Raw genomic sequence first — 16,203 nt, forward strand, 5'->3', positions numbered from 1 at the left:
TTGAGGACCAAACAATGTGCATCTTAGGCAACAGGACAAAACTAAATTGAATTGGTTCAATAGTTTGAATGAAAGGACATTACATTTCATTACATTACATGTCACTTGGCAGATGCTCTTATCCATAGCGACGTACAAGCAGGAGACAGTCCTCCCCTGGAGCAATGCAGGGTTAAGGGCCTTGCTCAAGGGCCCAACAGCTGTGCGGATCTTATTGTGGCTACACCGGGGATCAAACCACCGTCCATGCCGGTCCGAGTCATGTACCTTAACCACTACGCTACAGGCCGCTAGCTAGCTAACAGCGAGTGTAGCCAAGAATTCACTTTTCTAACATAGCCTGTCAGCTTGATGAAGGTAGCTAATTGTAACTCTGTATAGAGAAATAATGAACTTCGTACTGCACTGTTACAAATTGTGGATTTAATTAAATTTTGTGGAGGACACATCGCAAAGCTATGGGTAGGATGAGAATTCATTAACCAGGGCATGTTTCTAGACTTGGTTGATCAGTTCTATTTTTTAGATAGCCAGTTGGCCGATCACTTGTTTAACGCTAAGTTACATGTCAGACAAGTCAAAATGAGCTGCTTGACTTAACTTATGTTTATCTAAAATAACATTAGGCTACATTACTGATGGTTCAGTTATGAAGATTTATCTTTTAGTGCACCTACTATTAGCAAGTCTTGGTTTCAAAGTTTTATTGCTCTAACAGAGTAGGGGCCTATATCGATTGATTGATCATTTGAATTAGGTTTATATCCAAATGCATTGTGCATATGGACATGTGCTATCAAATTTTTTATATGCCTAGGGCTTCATGGGGGTTTACCTCCTGCACACAGTAATGCAATAGGTTATATTTTGCTTTTTCTTTCACTGTGAATTTGCATCATGAGAAAATAAAACATGGGAAGAACCACGTTAAAAGCCTAGTGTGTCGATATTGCACAGTTCTAGATGGTCATTTTAAATAAATGAATGCAGTGCATAATTACCTTGTGTTGGAAAGGCGATAAGGCAATACATGATTTTGCCATTACTGAAACACCTGTACCCAAAGCATGCAGTGGAGTATAGTACATGTTTGGTTAGTGACAAGCCTACTCCATTATGGATCACTTGCCCATTTTTAAATCTGTGCCACTTCTCTGTGGATTAAGAATGATTAGACTCATTTCAGTTTTATTTTAAAACATGTTTTATTGTTTTATTCCACATTTCTTTTCATTTCAGTCAGAAAAGAACCCAAAGGAGAATGTGGAATAGAAAGAGTGGAGCTGAAGAGTAGACCTCACAGCTGTGATGCCGGTCCCAATTTAGGTCCGCAAATACATAAGAACACCAAGATACTAGAAGAAAACCAAGTGAAATGCTCTATCTTTGGACAACATCACTGCAAGGCAAAATGTGAGCAGGGAATACATGTAGCGGTAGTGCCCCTGGTCAGCTCTATTTATAAATGTGTTAATTTAAAAAAAGATATATTCCTCTGAACCCTTCATCTATTTTAACTTCTGAAATTCCAGATCAATACTGAGCTATTGTAAAGGAGGTGTTAAGGAAATCCAATGTACCTTCAAAAAGGCACAAAAGAGGGAATTAACCGACTGCCCTTTCTTGGCTTTACTGATCTATTTAATGGATTTCACTGAACCTCTGAACCAAAGTGTCCACGCAGAAAGGATATATGGCTTAATGTGCTTGCTTTGAGTGTCTATGACATAAAGGAGATCACAGTATGAAAGAGACAGATGCATGGGGGCAAAGGGGTGCTGGTGGGGACGTCCCATATTGTGGTATACGCCACACACTCAGCATGACTCGGGGCTCATTCCAAACGCTTACTTTCACTCCACGCATCTCTTCCTTGTGCCCTTACCTTGCTCCTTAGCTCTTCCCAACGGAGGACCTGAGGGAGAAATGCAAGGAAGAAGCACGGAGGAATTGAGGCAACACGTGTTAGGCAAACGGAACAACCCTGCTCAGTCAAGCATCGGTTTGAAGCAATGTCATTTACAGAAATGGCGAATCCACAGGTGGATAATTTACGTGTACATTATTTTGCGCTTTCCAAAGAAGGTTGCACTTGTGTATTCCCTCGCTCCTCAGTCTGCGTGGACCAAGGAGATCAGGACGGATAAAATAAGCGATTGGAATGAACCCTCTGACTGTCCTGGGCACAGAGGATGAAGGTCAGGACCTGGGCCACAGGGCTCAAAACCCAGAGGCAGAGTGTGACCAATGCAGCACCATATGACCTTCCCTCCTCCACAAACATACACACTCAACCACATGCAGATATACCGTGTACGGCAATACACAAGTATACACATGCACAAAACATGTACTGTACATACACACCCACACAAACCCAAGCAGATTTTGTTCCAACATTATATTGATCCATGCACACCCATCAAAACACATTTTCAACTTTGTAACTCACATGTTGTTTCGATTTCTCTGAAACCTTTTCTTTTAATCAGCCGAGACATTTTATTGCACAGCACAAACCATAACACAATAAAATACCTTGGTAAGCCACAAAGCTAGTTTACTCCTCAATCACCGAGAGATTTCTATTCTGTGTGTGCGTGCGTATGTGCTTGCGTGCATGTGTGTGTCTCCTGTTGCTAGGCATGTGTGAACGAATGTGGACTGAGAGGCATGTTTTCTTTGCTCTCGCATGCAACAACACGCATGTTCTGAGTCTTCCTGATGTCTTCCTGAGGATGAGGGTATAATATCCCTCAAGTCTATGGATGCTTCATTCAGAGCCCAGCTTGCATTGTGCTCCTCCTATTCACATGAGGACAAAGCCTGTTTCTGATCTGCATTACAATCTCTGGGATGATTCCTGAGGCTATAAGGTATAACTGTCACTGGAGCTCAGCTGCACTCATTGCCTATGTTGCATTTCCAAAGATTCCCTTCACTCTTATGCACATTAGGAATCCCTTTTGAAACAAAAAGATGATCCAATTATGTTGAATGAAGAGTGCACATGCACCCAAGAGCATATGATGTCCCGTGGTGAGAGTATACATTTGTTTGTCTGAATTGGTCGGTCTCTCTATTGTCCCTAGGATTGGTTTTATGCGGTACTGCATAGTGAGACATAAGGCATTGTCAAGCTCCTCATGAGCAAAATAATTAGACTGTAATAAAAGCTTCCAATTAGGCCTTTAATACCATGTCACATTCACCCCCGGCACCTGCTACAGTGAAGACCCAATATTAATTTGTAAAGAGGGTCTTATTATGGTTGTGTATTAAGCATGTGTGCCCAGCTGTTTGGCTCTTTGTGGCTCAGGTGAATAAACTGCCCAGTGATCGACATGCTTAGGATGGGGAAGAACATTTTTTATCAGCAAAATCTCCTGAACAGATTGTATTTGGTTTTGGTAATTGCGTGTATTTCTTTGATGTTTATTGATAATTGTTTTCATAATTAACCATTGTCGCCCCACACAGGTATGCCACTAGTATGTAGCAAATCTGCCTTATCATGCTTGATGCTCACCCTACTGAAAAAGACAGCTGGTAGCTGGTTGACCAGTTAGACCAGCTCTGTACTCAACATGATTTGACCAGCTCAAGCTATGTTTTGAAACAGCTGGCAGCTGGTATGGTATTTCAAGCTGGTCTTAGCTGGATTTTACACCAGAGCTAACAAAGGCTTTACACCAAAATGACTTAGCCTCAGCTGCAATAAAACAACATCTCATTTTCTCTATGTAAATTTGGCGGGCTGCCATTTCTATAGCTACATACGGTGATATTTTTCCTAATTTATTTGTTTTTTGGGGCAAAGCACCCAGCCTGCAGGCATTGTGAGGAAGTGTATGCCACCATCAGCTCTTCTGACCACCTGATTTCTCTGTGGGCTTTGCAACCCTCATACCCAAGGCTGGTTTGACCACACACTGCACCATCAGCACAGTCACAGGCCGGAATGCTCCTGGGTCTGTGGTTCCTGCTGGCGGGGTCCCATTTAACATCGCATGATGAGCAGCCCTTGTCTTTCCCTCTTCCCCATGCCATTGGTTTGTGTGATGTCAGCAGTGTCCAGGGAAGGGGCCATACAAATGGATCAGGGCAAGGTTTTTCTCACAGGAAGGCCAAGAGTGTTCCTCTGGGAAGGTCAGTTACTGGACGAGCACAGGAGGGCGGGGTGATGGGATTGCTCCGATTGGGAGCTAGGTTAGGTTTCCCAAACAACCCAAGGGCAAAGAGGAGCAGATTCTCATGTTCCTGCCATGTCCTCTGCTCACTACAGTTCATTTGGGCTCGTGGAAGCTTACAGGATGTCAGATTTCCTGAACAAATACAGTAGTACATGATCCTCTTCCTTCTGTCTGAAGAGACTCCATTCTTCTTGGGCGGTCTGCATGGTCTTCAAGTTGGGGCCTCTGCTCATGAATACCATGATGAGCACCATAACATCCTATCCTAAATCATGCTCGGTGGTTTGTAAATTTTTTCCTGATGAAATAAACATTTTACATCTGAATCAATCCTGGGAGTTGCGGTTTTTTAAATAAACAGTTGGGATATGAATGAATGCTGGGAGTTGTGGTTTTTCCATTGTCCTGAGGGTGATGCTCAGCAGGACATGAGTGTAGTTCATACGTTTTTCTTTTCCTTGCTGTGGAGAAAAAGGTAAGGTCTGCACAGCACATAGCACCACACACTGCGCTGTGTGGTTAAGCTGCCATTCATCAGTGTTGACACTTCCTGTGGTGTAAGGATGATGCGATGATCAGCCATGCTTATGCAACATAATCCAAGCAACTGTGGCTATGCTAATCTTTGGGCAATTGCATCCCCTGGTGGCGATTTTAGTTGACTTCTGAACTATTTCTAAAAACCTTAAAAATATTTTTGACTTTGACTGAATTGTTGGAAATTGGACTACAACCTTAAATCCAGCCATAATACAAGAAATCTTTAAATGATCCGGATTCAAATGATCTACTCAGGTTCCTTCCTGTTCAGTTGCTGCCTTTCAGAGGAAATCGGTGGAAGTGACAGCCAGCACTGCAAATCCCTGCCTTCCCTCTGCAGACACGATTCTACCCGCATGCATTATCTAACAAAGCTGACATTGAGTGAAAATGACAGAGTGGTCACAGCACAGTCTTAGGGAAATGCCAGGGGCTGTGAAAAATCTGCAAACCTGAATAAAGCAGCTCAATATGTGTGTTGGTGGAGTAAAGAAATCACACGAGTTCACTCAATTGAGGATGAAACAGATGGAGAATCAGACAGACTGCAAGCTGGTGACATTAGGTATTAGTTTTGGGGGCTTGAGTCAGCCTGTGTCTAACAGAAGGTTCCAGATTTAGACAAGAACAGCGATACATCAGCGTCAACAAGGTAGTCCAAACACTATGACATCATAATACAGTGCATAATATTAGGTTATGCCCACATTCAGAAAGAAAATGCTAGTTTAGTTTTATATTGATATATTGATACTTAGGTGTTTCTCCACCACCAGAAGTTCTTGATGGGCTTGATTTCTAAATCTTTTCTGATGAGCTGCTGGTACAAGATTCATATTTAAATGTAACAACAACAAAAAAAAGCAGAATAAAAGTACTTAGTTATAAACTTTTAACCTTCTTTATCAAAAAGGCAGGTTTAAACCTAAAGCAGTGGCAGGTAATCCTGGTCCAGGTGTGTCAGAGATATCTCTATAACTGCATAATCGGTTCTAGGCTTATTAAAGTTAGTCAATTAGTCTCTCCGGCATTGGCCTGCCAGGGTGTGTCGATTTCTCTACTCTACCCACCCAAACAGAAACACTGTTCTTGTTTGAGTTGAATCTCTGGCATGGGATCTTCATTTGGAAATGCAGAAAAGAATGACATGATGGCCCATGGCAGCTTCGTACAGCAGGATGCTCTGGTACCTCTGCGCAGTGTGTGCACAAACACAATTCTCTATCCTGACATTGTGATCGTTCCCTCTGAGGCAAATCGAACAAATCTCATGTAATTGTCATGCTGTATTCCCACACTTGACCACAACTGCCCTTGCAGTATTCATCACATCAAGAATATGAAATATGAGCATTAAATAAAAACATGAGGCTGTGACCTAGGATAAAGTCTGCAAAATCTAATGAAATATGGCGTAATTAGTGGGAGGCCATTTTTCATTATTCAAAACTACACCCTTTGAGATATCTTAATCTATAATGAAGGACATTTATTCCAGTGATTAGAAATATAATCATTCTAATCTTCTTGACCTTCACATTATGTTGGAAGGTGAATTTGCAGTGGGTTTGGGCTGCCCCCTGCAGGACAACAGCAAGCTGCCTAGAAAAGACAGCCTGAGGCAGGTACTGCATGCCAGGACCCACTGTTCAATCACAAGCTGAATGCTCAAACCCTGCCTCGATCAAACAAGCTGTAAAATGGAATTAGGACATACATTTTTTTCTGCTTTCACAGCACAGAAGTCTGAGATGCAACAAGGCAATACCCTGTCTATAGTTGACTACTGATAGGAAAGCATGCTACCCATCTAATATTTTCACAAGCACACAAACCATGTATAACAATAACAGGGAATGCTAACTGAAAGCTATTAACCAAGCATTTGAAAACCATTAGGAGGATACATTGGGCAAAGAAAATTAAAGGATGGTGCTTGCCATTTCGTGAAAGACAGGGCGACAGGGAGGGAACAGAGAGGGAACAGGGAGGGAACAGAGAGGGGACAGAGAGGGAACAGGAAGGGAGGGGACAGTGAGGGAACATGGAAGGAACAGGGAGGGGACAGAGAGGGGACAGAGAGGGGACAGTGAGGGAACAGTGAGGGGACAGGGAGGGAACAGAGAGGGGACAGAGAGGGAACAGGAAGGGAGGGGACAGTGAGGGAACATGGAAGGAACAGAGAGGGGACAGAGAGGGAACAGTGAGGGAACAGTGAGGGAACAGGGAGGGGACAGAGAGGGGACAGAGAGGGGACAGTGAGGGGACAGAGAGGGGACAGAGAGGGAACAGTGAGGGGACAAAGAGGGGACAGTGAGGGAACAGTGAGGGGACAGGGAGGGAACAGGCAGGGGACAGGGAGGGATCAGGGAGGGGACAGAGAGGGGACAGAGAGGGGACAGTGAGGGAACAGTGAGGGGACAGGGAGGGAACAGGCAGGGGACAGGGAGGGATCAGGGAGGGAGGGGACAGGGAGGGAACAGGCAGGGGACAGGGAGGGATCAGGGAGGGAGGGGACAGGGAGGGAACAGGGAGGGGACAGTGAGGGAACAGGGAGGGGACAGGGGGGAACTGCAGTGTGCTTTTGTCTGTTGCATTACTTAAATACAGCATGTCTGTATCCCACAGGGATTTATTGAAAGTGCAACATGTCAGTCAAACGATGACACAATTAACCGATGCATATAAGCATAGTTTTTTTAACCATCTGCTGGGCACAGCTTTAACACTCAAGTCTCTGCAGCATCAAACTGCAAGTCCAGGCTTATCTACTCACTGAAGATAAGCTGAATGTCTCCAGAACAAAATGGGACCGCCTCAAACCACAATAAAGATAGGGAGCCAAGATCATAATGTGCAGGGTTAGGTTAACCCTGCTGCCTGCCCATGCAAAGTATTTGGAACTGTAATTGAAAAGTAGCTAGGTAGCCGCACATGTAAATGGTATATGGCTAGCATTTATATAGCGCCTTTATCGAAAGCACTGTACAATTCATGCTTCTCATTCCCCCATTCACACACCAAGAGCAATTGGCTGCAAGGCACCAACCAGCTCGTCAGGAGCATTTAGGTGTTAGGCGTCTTGTTCAGGGACACTTCAACACACCCAGGGCAGAAGCGAACTGCTCTTACCGCCTAAGCCAATGTCACCCCATGTATTGTACAGAAACAGAAAGGTAGGAATTGTGAGATTGGTCCATCCACTTTGTTGGATTTCCTGGACAGTCCAATACTGCCACCTACTGTGAGTGTGGACTGCTTTCAGCTGAGATGGCCCTTGATATACAGCGGAATTCTTGCAAACCTAACCTCCTTTAGAACGGACTGGTAATGTTTGAACTGAAAGCAAAAATAATCCTGTCCAGTACCAGTTATACATTTCAGTCATTTTTTTTCTTTTTTTTTTTCTCTGCTCAATTGTTTACTTGCATTCTGAGCATCAATCATAACAATAATGATAATGTAAAATAAATTTACAAAGTAACTGATTTTAGGGAATTCAAGACCAAATAACTTGATTCCTTCATAGAAACATGCATTTCCTTTGGAACAAAAAAAAAAGTGCAACAGGCCTTTTTTTAGAATTTTATTGTTTGCATTATTTTATAAAATGGCTATTTATCGGTTAACACTACAACCAACAAACAATTCGGCTACACCCCCCACCCTCCCCTGAAAAAATAATGCTATGACAAAAATGAGTTTGAACTTTCTCCACAGGCAGTGCACTGGGTACCCCAGCACAGTAGAGTGGATCAGAGTAATGGAGGTTCGGAGTTGGACAGAGGCAGTTGGGCTCACAAGGTAAAGAGGTGAGCAATCTGACAAAACATGCCATAACTAATATATGCTAGCACAGACAACACCACTTACTACCTGTTAGAAACTACAGAACAAATAAAGTTTTATCACTGAAAGTTAAGAGAAAGACCTCCTTCACTGGCTCAGCGTCTGCAGTGTTCACCATACTGGCAAAGGAGTGGTCGATCACCCCGCTCACATGCTGCCACACACATAAGGGAGATATACAAATGGGGTGAAATGAGAAGATGGGACACAACAAGCAGGGTGCCTGGTAGAGAGGCTTCAGAGCTAGGTAGTCAGCTTGGGCTGTTTCTGTTGAGGGGTTATCCGTCTTGCTTATTTATCGATCACAATAATCTTAGCATGTCAAATCTCTTTACACTTCAGGACAATGACATAGGGGTCGCACTATTGACCATTACCCGGAGTCATTGTCCTTCACTTGTTCGTTGCTCAGTTTCCTCACGTCGACTGGCTGTGTGTAAGTGTTTTATCGTCTTACCAACGAAAGGTAGCATAGTTCTCTTTGGCTCCAGCCTTCAGAGGCTTGGACACAGAGTTCTATTTAAGGAAAATTAAATGTCGAAACATAACTTGCACTTTTTGTGAAGACCTGTCCAAAAGCTAGGAATGGCGGCCCAGTTTGGAAAATGCTAGATCAGCTAAAATGTTACTTCAATTTTCTTTACATTAATCAAGCAGCTATTTTTATTTCACAACATAACTTAGTCAATTTAAAGATTAAATTACAGAACACCGATTATATAATTAGTCATAAATATTTGTTTATTAGAGTTGGCGGGAAGACAGCCCATTAAACTGGCTCAAAGACAAGCACAAATTACCGTACGATAACGTGCACAAATGCTATGGGTATAACTTTCAGACATACGCGGGTACTAAATACAGAAATACCATCCAGTGCAGGACATGAGTATACAGTATCTATACATTGTGTACATTGCACAGAACTGCAAATATAACGCTTCTACTTTATGGTTGAAAGTGAACCAATTAACCAGCCAAATCATTATCCTTCTCATTAGTCGGAAACATATGCCACCGGCTAATTAGCCAATAAACAAATGTCAAAACAAAGTCATTTTTAACACGGATAGCCCTCACAATAAAGTATAAACCTTTCGCTAACTGGTACAGTAGAGGCACGCTTGACCACCTCAATACAGCCCTCTTGTTTTGTTGCATAGCTCAGTATAAAACCCTACATATCTGTTTTGTGCTATTCCAATAAACACAGGCTCAATGTTCCCTTTAGCATTGTGTGAGCTAAAAGCATTGCACTACTAGGTAAGACTTTGGATGCGAATAAAAACATCTCAAATCTGAAATGTGTCACAGGAAAATAAATGCTTCCTTTCAACAGAACAAAATGGTTTCCCCTGATATGAAGCCACCTGCCTTTGACAAACTGATTTTTAAAAATAATAAAAGTCAGTGTGTGCCGACTTTAGAGACTCATTTTAATGAAGATGCACTTTCAGACCCTGCACTGAAAGGATATACCATTGCTAAGTTCATAAAATCAGTAACATTATATGAGATTCAACTTGGATAAACTCACTGAATGCAGCAAATGCACATGAATGCAAGTCCTCCGCGGACCTGGTGCATTCATGCGCAAACTGAAGTCTGACCTCACCTCAAATGCATAATGACACATTAAACAGTGCAACACCCTTAATAAACACCAGAAAGGAGAGGAAGAACTTTGAACTTGCTGATTATATTCATGAAGAGTTTTGTTCTACTTGCAGAACAAGCAAAATACTTCAAATAACGGCCTTTTGAGAATTACCAGGAGATGTGTCTTGAGTTCTTCAGTTTGATCTGGGCTGAGTATAGAAAGGGAAAAGAGCATTGTGAATTTTGGTGGCCAACCTGATGCCACTTAAAATGCATAATGCCTGATGCAAACGTTTGTAAACCCAAAATGCTGTAAACACAGACCAGAGATGTTCTAAACGCCAATATTCACCAAGGATTAAGCCTTAAATATGTCTGTCATTGTGTGGCGACTTGGTGTGGAGTGTACACTATAGACCAATATCAGGGTGAAGTTATATACAGTGTAAAGTTCTTGCTCTGGACTGGGGCAGACAGCGGTGTACACCGTAGAGTAAGGGTTGTTGTAGCTCATATGACAGCAACAGAATCACAGTGAGAATGGGTTGGACCCAAATGTAATGCCCACACCTACGCACTGAAAAGAATCATCTTGCCTGGACGCTTGCAATCCTAGTTTCCATAATCTTGAGCCTTTCTCTGCGCTAAATTCAAGGTTTCCTTTAAATCTGGTATGGTATAACCACTGAAAGCGCATGGTGAACACTGATTTTACTCAACCGCTGAATTCCTGGCACATGCAACATCAGCTGGGCGTAGTGTGAAGCACACCATGAACGTGCACACTGGCACGCGCGCGCATTTAAAACGGCCATGTCAGGGCTTATGGGGTTTCATGGTCCTTCGAGCAGTTTGTGTCCCTTTAATTATATCATCACAAAACTTCTCATTCTCCAGGTTGCCATCGCTGCAGAGGCCAAAACGGATGAGCTTGTCATTGGCTAAGTTTTGAACAGTTGGGGAGAAAATGCTGAACGGAACTGTTCACTAAAGACTGTAACCAAACAATTCTGTAATTCGACAGTAGCAGCGGCAGCAATACCTCAGCCATACTTGTAACACGGTGTCATTGGTAAGGACCCATTTTAAAAGATAGCAGCTCACTGAAACGTCCAACATGTCCCACCACCCCCCCCAACCCCTCCTACCCGCAAGAGTCTCATAATAGTCTATACATAGTTTCCAAATATACTGCTGAAATCCAGTGTGTTGCTTTGTTGCTTTATTGCCCACCCTCGAAGTCAAAGAAGTAGTGAGAGGGGACACTGCATTTTCCTATGACAAAAAGCTTGGCACGGAACATTCAAAAGGAGCAGGACAATGCTGACAGCTGGAAGTTTGGCTGGGTTTATTCCAAGCTGCTGGTCTCCCTCCCCAGGGTTTGTTTGACTGGGCCAGTTTTGAACAGGAAGTAGCTACGAGATCACATGACCCAGAAGGTGCAGGAAAAGTATAGGACGGCTGTCACAAGCCTGTAGGTCTACATGTCTGAAGGACTGTGCAAGAGGAGGAGGCTTTAAGATGTGTGCATTCCAGTATGAACATCAGATTCAACACACGAGAGGCGCTGTGAGTGGATGCCAGTCTATCGGTATACCAGATGCGATATGGAGCCAGACTTGTAATTGAGCTGGTGGTTGGGCACAAAGTTATGGAGCATGCTCTTGCGGCCGCACAGATCTTTTGCGTAGAGGCTCATGCAGGTTTCGCAGGAGACCTTGGAGCAGTTGACGCATGTGTGCGTGGCGCCGGGCTTGTTGCAGAAGCCGCACCGCGAACCGCCAACCCCAACCCCGCTGGAGGCCACCACGGACTTGCTGGGGTAGAGTTTAGGCGCCATGAGAGGCTTCTCCGAGTGGGCGTTGCTGTAGACGGACAACTTCTCCTTTGGGGGCAGGTAGCCGTCGAGGGGCCGGGAGGGTTTGGGGTACTCCTGCGAGCAGCAGCACGGGGAGGGCTCCATGGCGTGGCAGGACGGGCACAGGATCATGTCGCACCTGGGGCAGGAGGCCATGCCAGAGCAGCCCATTCCGCAGCCCTGGCACTTGGCGGTGAGGGAGGGTAGCACCCCGTGGCCCTTGGGCACCCAGCTCTCGCGGCCTTCCCGGGGCTCGCGGCTGGGGGGCCGGGACGGGGTCTGCCGGCCCCCTCCTCGCTCGGTGTACAGGTCGATCTCGTCGAGGGAGGACAGGTGGTAGGAGTAGGGCTCGGCTGAGGGGGACTGTGCGGGGAAGAAGTCCGGCACGGGGCTGTAGGGGGACGGGGAAGCCAGGGACAGCAGGGACACGTTGGGCCGGATGATCTCGTCCTTGGCGTCCTCCTCGGCGTCCACAAACAGGGGCTCCTTGCGCAGGCTGAGGGAGGCCTTCAGCACGGGCTTGCTGGCCGGGTGCCAGTGTCCGGCGCTGTCCGTCACATCCACCGACTTGGACGGGCGGCCGCTCCTCCTCAGGTGCACGCGCTCGGTCTCGGCCAGGCGGACGGACAGCCGCGACACCTCCCCCGCCAGGGCGTCTCGGCGTCTCAGGGCCTCGGCGCACCCCGCCACGTCCTCCCGGCTCGTCCTCCGGACCTCCACTGCCTCCAGCTCCTTCGTCGCTCCCCCCGCCAGAGCCACCACCTCCCTCAGCAAGCCGCACTCGGCCCGCGCCAGGAACAGCTCGAAGGCCAGCAGCCTCAGGTGTGCCGCCCCGCCCGGGTGGTCGCGGACGTGGTACTGCAGCTCCTGGTCTCGGACATAGCCCATAGAGCGCAGCACGGAGTGCAGCTCTGCCTCGCACACGGCCGACTGCAGGTGGTACACATAGGGGCCAGTGAACGTCTGCAGAAACAAAAAACACCTTTATACACAAACACTTATTTTACTGGACATGTTTTCAAAAATATTAAATATATACAGGGAATGATTGTAATAAGACAAAGAAGTAGCAGCACCGCAGCGAAATTAGCCGTTTGGAGATGTAGGCGCATCCATCTGCACGGCACGCCCACGTACCTTAATGTGGCGGAACTCCTTCTTCCAGGGAAAGAGGAGCAGGTTGGTGCAGACGGTCTCCAGCATGGTGAAGGCCACCTCCAGGGCCTGCAGGCTGGAGCTCCGGAGGGTGCGCAGGGCGTTCTCTGCCAGCTCGTAGAAGCGCAGCACGCGGAAGCGCTGAGGGCTGTGGTCCGGCTGGTAGGCCCCCAGCAGGGCGGCCGCGGCTGACAGCAGGCCCGCCTCATCGCAGCCCACGTCCCGCTCCTCCAGCCTGCCCTCTAGAAACTGCGTGTACTTCTTCAGCAGGTCCTCTCGCAGCTTGGCATCCATTGCCGGCAACGGGCTGGGCCACGGCCGGCACGACTCTCATCCCCGCCCGGACCCCGCTCACGCTGCCCGGACCATCTCGGGGTCCGCCCCGCACAGAAGGCTGGGGAAGGGATGGCTCTCTGTGCGGTGGAGCGGTCAACCTGACTACACCATCTTCTGCAGAAAGGAATGATGCAAAGCTAAAATGGATTCCGTTTGCGTTTCCAGGGTTATTTTCAGACTCTGAGCAATCGCTCTGCACTGTGCATCTCCATTAAGAGAAATATCAGTGTGGCCCTTCTGTTGGCTGAGCAGGCAAACAAAAACACTCCAGCAGAGTCCAGGCTTTAGCGCACTGTCCTCTGGCAAAGTCTCCTGTGTGCTGTACTTACAGGGTCACTGGGCTGATGGCTGAGGAACCGCTTCAGACGACAGCTCCAGCTGAAAGACACAAGAGACATGTTCATCCATCCAGGCTCTACATGATCCTGCTTTCTAAAATAAGAATTTAAACTGTTCTGACTTTGAGAGGTACAACTGATAAATTCTTGCACTAGAAAAAATACCTGACGAAACAATTTATGCAAGTGCAGTGTGAGGGAATATCGATTCTCAGTGACACTCACCCACACAGTTACTGACACAGAAAACATGGACATGCTGAGCGTGGGATGGGAGCATGCATTTTTTAAAAATCTAATGCTGTCCAAATTTAATGTACTGAAATTCACCCTACGAGTTCTCACCAGATTGCTTGACAAATATCAGTGTAGAATGTTAATTATTAAACAATAACATTTCCGTATTGCAGGGATGATAGTGTCGCTCCTCCATTAGCTACTGTGTGTGATGCCAGACTGTCATCACATTCTGGTGGCAAAACAGTTCACTATTGACCATTGACAGGCACACAACGACACAAGTCATATAATGATAATAAAGAGGATTTCACCTAAAATATTTATTGAAAACGTAAGGCAGTTTGTTTGCGCACACATCTTGACTTGCTATGCAACATCACATTGATGCTGTCGTTCAAAATTATTCACATCCGTCTGGCCATTTTGAGTGCTTTGGAAAAATCCAAACGGCTACTGCAGTAGCTAGCTAGCAACAACTTCCTCTCTAGATAATGTTAGTTACCAAGGAAGCGTGTAACTAATAACAGCAAGCAAACAAGGTAAGTAAACCGGTTATTTGTGCTACGATCGCGCAGTCTCATTCTCGCACACAATCCAATCATTCCGCAGAAATACATCGGAAAGATATAGCCAAGTCAAACAGGAAAATACATTAATGTTAGAGCAACGTTTACACGCGTGTAGACTAGAATGATAAGCTAGCTAACGTTAGTAACTAAAGCTAGCTTATAGCTACTTAGAAAATCGTTGCTTGTTTGTGCAGATTTCTCCTTCAGCCATCCGCCTTGACAAGCTAGCTAAACAATTCAACTGGCAAAATAGCTAACTTAGCTAGCTAACTAGCTAGCTAACTAACTAAAACGAGATCGGGGGTATTATGACTGTCCACTGGCACACACTTGGCTGACTAACTAGTTAATATTTACCTAGTAATGTAACAGTTAGCTAGCGACCTACCATATTAGATTTGCTAGCTTACGATGTTAGCGAGCTACAATATTAAAACCGAACACTTAGCGAACAGCTAAATTAACGTTACCATGTAAACAAGTAGATAGATATAGCTTCGCTAGCTATCTAGCTAGCCTACATAGGGAAGTTAGTGGAATGTCACTGATTGCAGCTAACAGTTTCTCCACGGTGCCCACATTAGCTAGACCAGACTAAACAGGTTTGTCATGAATCAACTAAAGCTAGCTAGCTAACTTTATCACGCTGGCTTGCTTGCTTGCTTACTACCTCCTTCAAATGATTCGGCCCCCAGCCCTAGTGCTGCTAGCTAGTAACATTAACGTCCCTAGTGGTACAAGACGCCCAAAGTGCCAGCAAGCTAACGTTAGCTCACTTGATTGTAGCGAGAGCGATAAAAACCGCATCAGTTCAGTCTATGTGCATCCAAAATTCCCAGAATTGATCTTGATGTAGTAAAGTCAGAAGCAATAGAGCAATAGACATATGAATGATTAAAATCTGCACCGCTGCCCCTTCTTAAAAAGAGAGACGCCACCAAATTCATACAACAAGCTAAGTTATATCTTACCTTCGCATTCTACAGGAAATCCCAACATTTTCAGTACGCATGCTCAGGGATTGGGTAATTTCTCTATCGTGCGCGTTCACTAACGGATCGGGAACGTGCTTAATTGTACTGAATTTGAGCAATCAGATATTTTTGAGCTGATTAGCTGGGCTAAATTTATTTATGTAGTTTTTAACATTACATTACGACAAAGAAATGCACTGAGCCTATATTTCAAACTTCCATAACAAATGTACTAACGTCTCTACATGCAAATAAGGTTAAAATAGCAATACAGCACAATGTTGCTCCAAAATAGCAATACAGCACAATGTTGCTACAAAATACAAAATAGATCCCAGATCGAAATACACTACATATCGTTGGTAACAAGTGAACCGATACATTATTTCAATTTCAGTACAGCAAAGTTTCAAAAGACTATATTTTATACTTAGGCCTCCAGTTTCAATGCCTGTAGCCTATAGCATATACTATGGCCAACTATGATAATATGGAACACTGATATGTAGAAAACATAACCTAATAATAATAATAATATTATTATTATTATTA

General features: G+C 45.1%; 1 protein-coding gene across 3 annotated transcripts; it reads right to left on the reverse strand.

Moving 5' to 3' along the window:
* Positions 1-9,297: 9,297 nt before the first annotated feature.
* spata2 (spermatogenesis associated 2) lies at positions 9,298-15,714 on the reverse strand. 3 transcript variants are annotated; one of them, XM_061258940.1, is made up of 4 exons: positions 15,649-15,714; positions 13,860-13,908; positions 13,177-13,644; positions 9,298-13,002 (listed from the first exon to the last, which is right to left on the reverse strand). In XM_061258940.1, exons 3-4 carry the CDS (start codon positions 13,486-13,488, stop codon positions 11,767-11,769), a joined length of 1,548 nt encoding a protein of 515 aa, XP_061114924.1. In that variant the 5' UTR covers positions 13,489-13,644; positions 13,860-13,908; positions 15,649-15,714; the 3' UTR covers positions 9,298-11,766. The 3 variants fall into 3 exon arrangements, with proteins under 3 accessions (XP_061114924.1, XP_061114925.1, XP_061114926.1); XM_061258941.1 differs by lacking the exon at positions 15,649-15,714 and adding an exon at positions 15,454-15,633; XM_061258942.1 differs by lacking the exon at positions 15,649-15,714 and adding an exon at positions 15,066-15,087.
* Positions 15,715-16,203: the final 489 nt, after the last annotated feature.

This window comes from Conger conger, chromosome 10 (genome assembly GCF_963514075.1).
Source record: "Conger conger chromosome 10, fConCon1.1, whole genome shotgun sequence".
In the NCBI taxonomy this organism is placed as follows: Eukaryota; Metazoa; Chordata; class Actinopteri; order Anguilliformes; family Congridae; genus Conger; species Conger conger.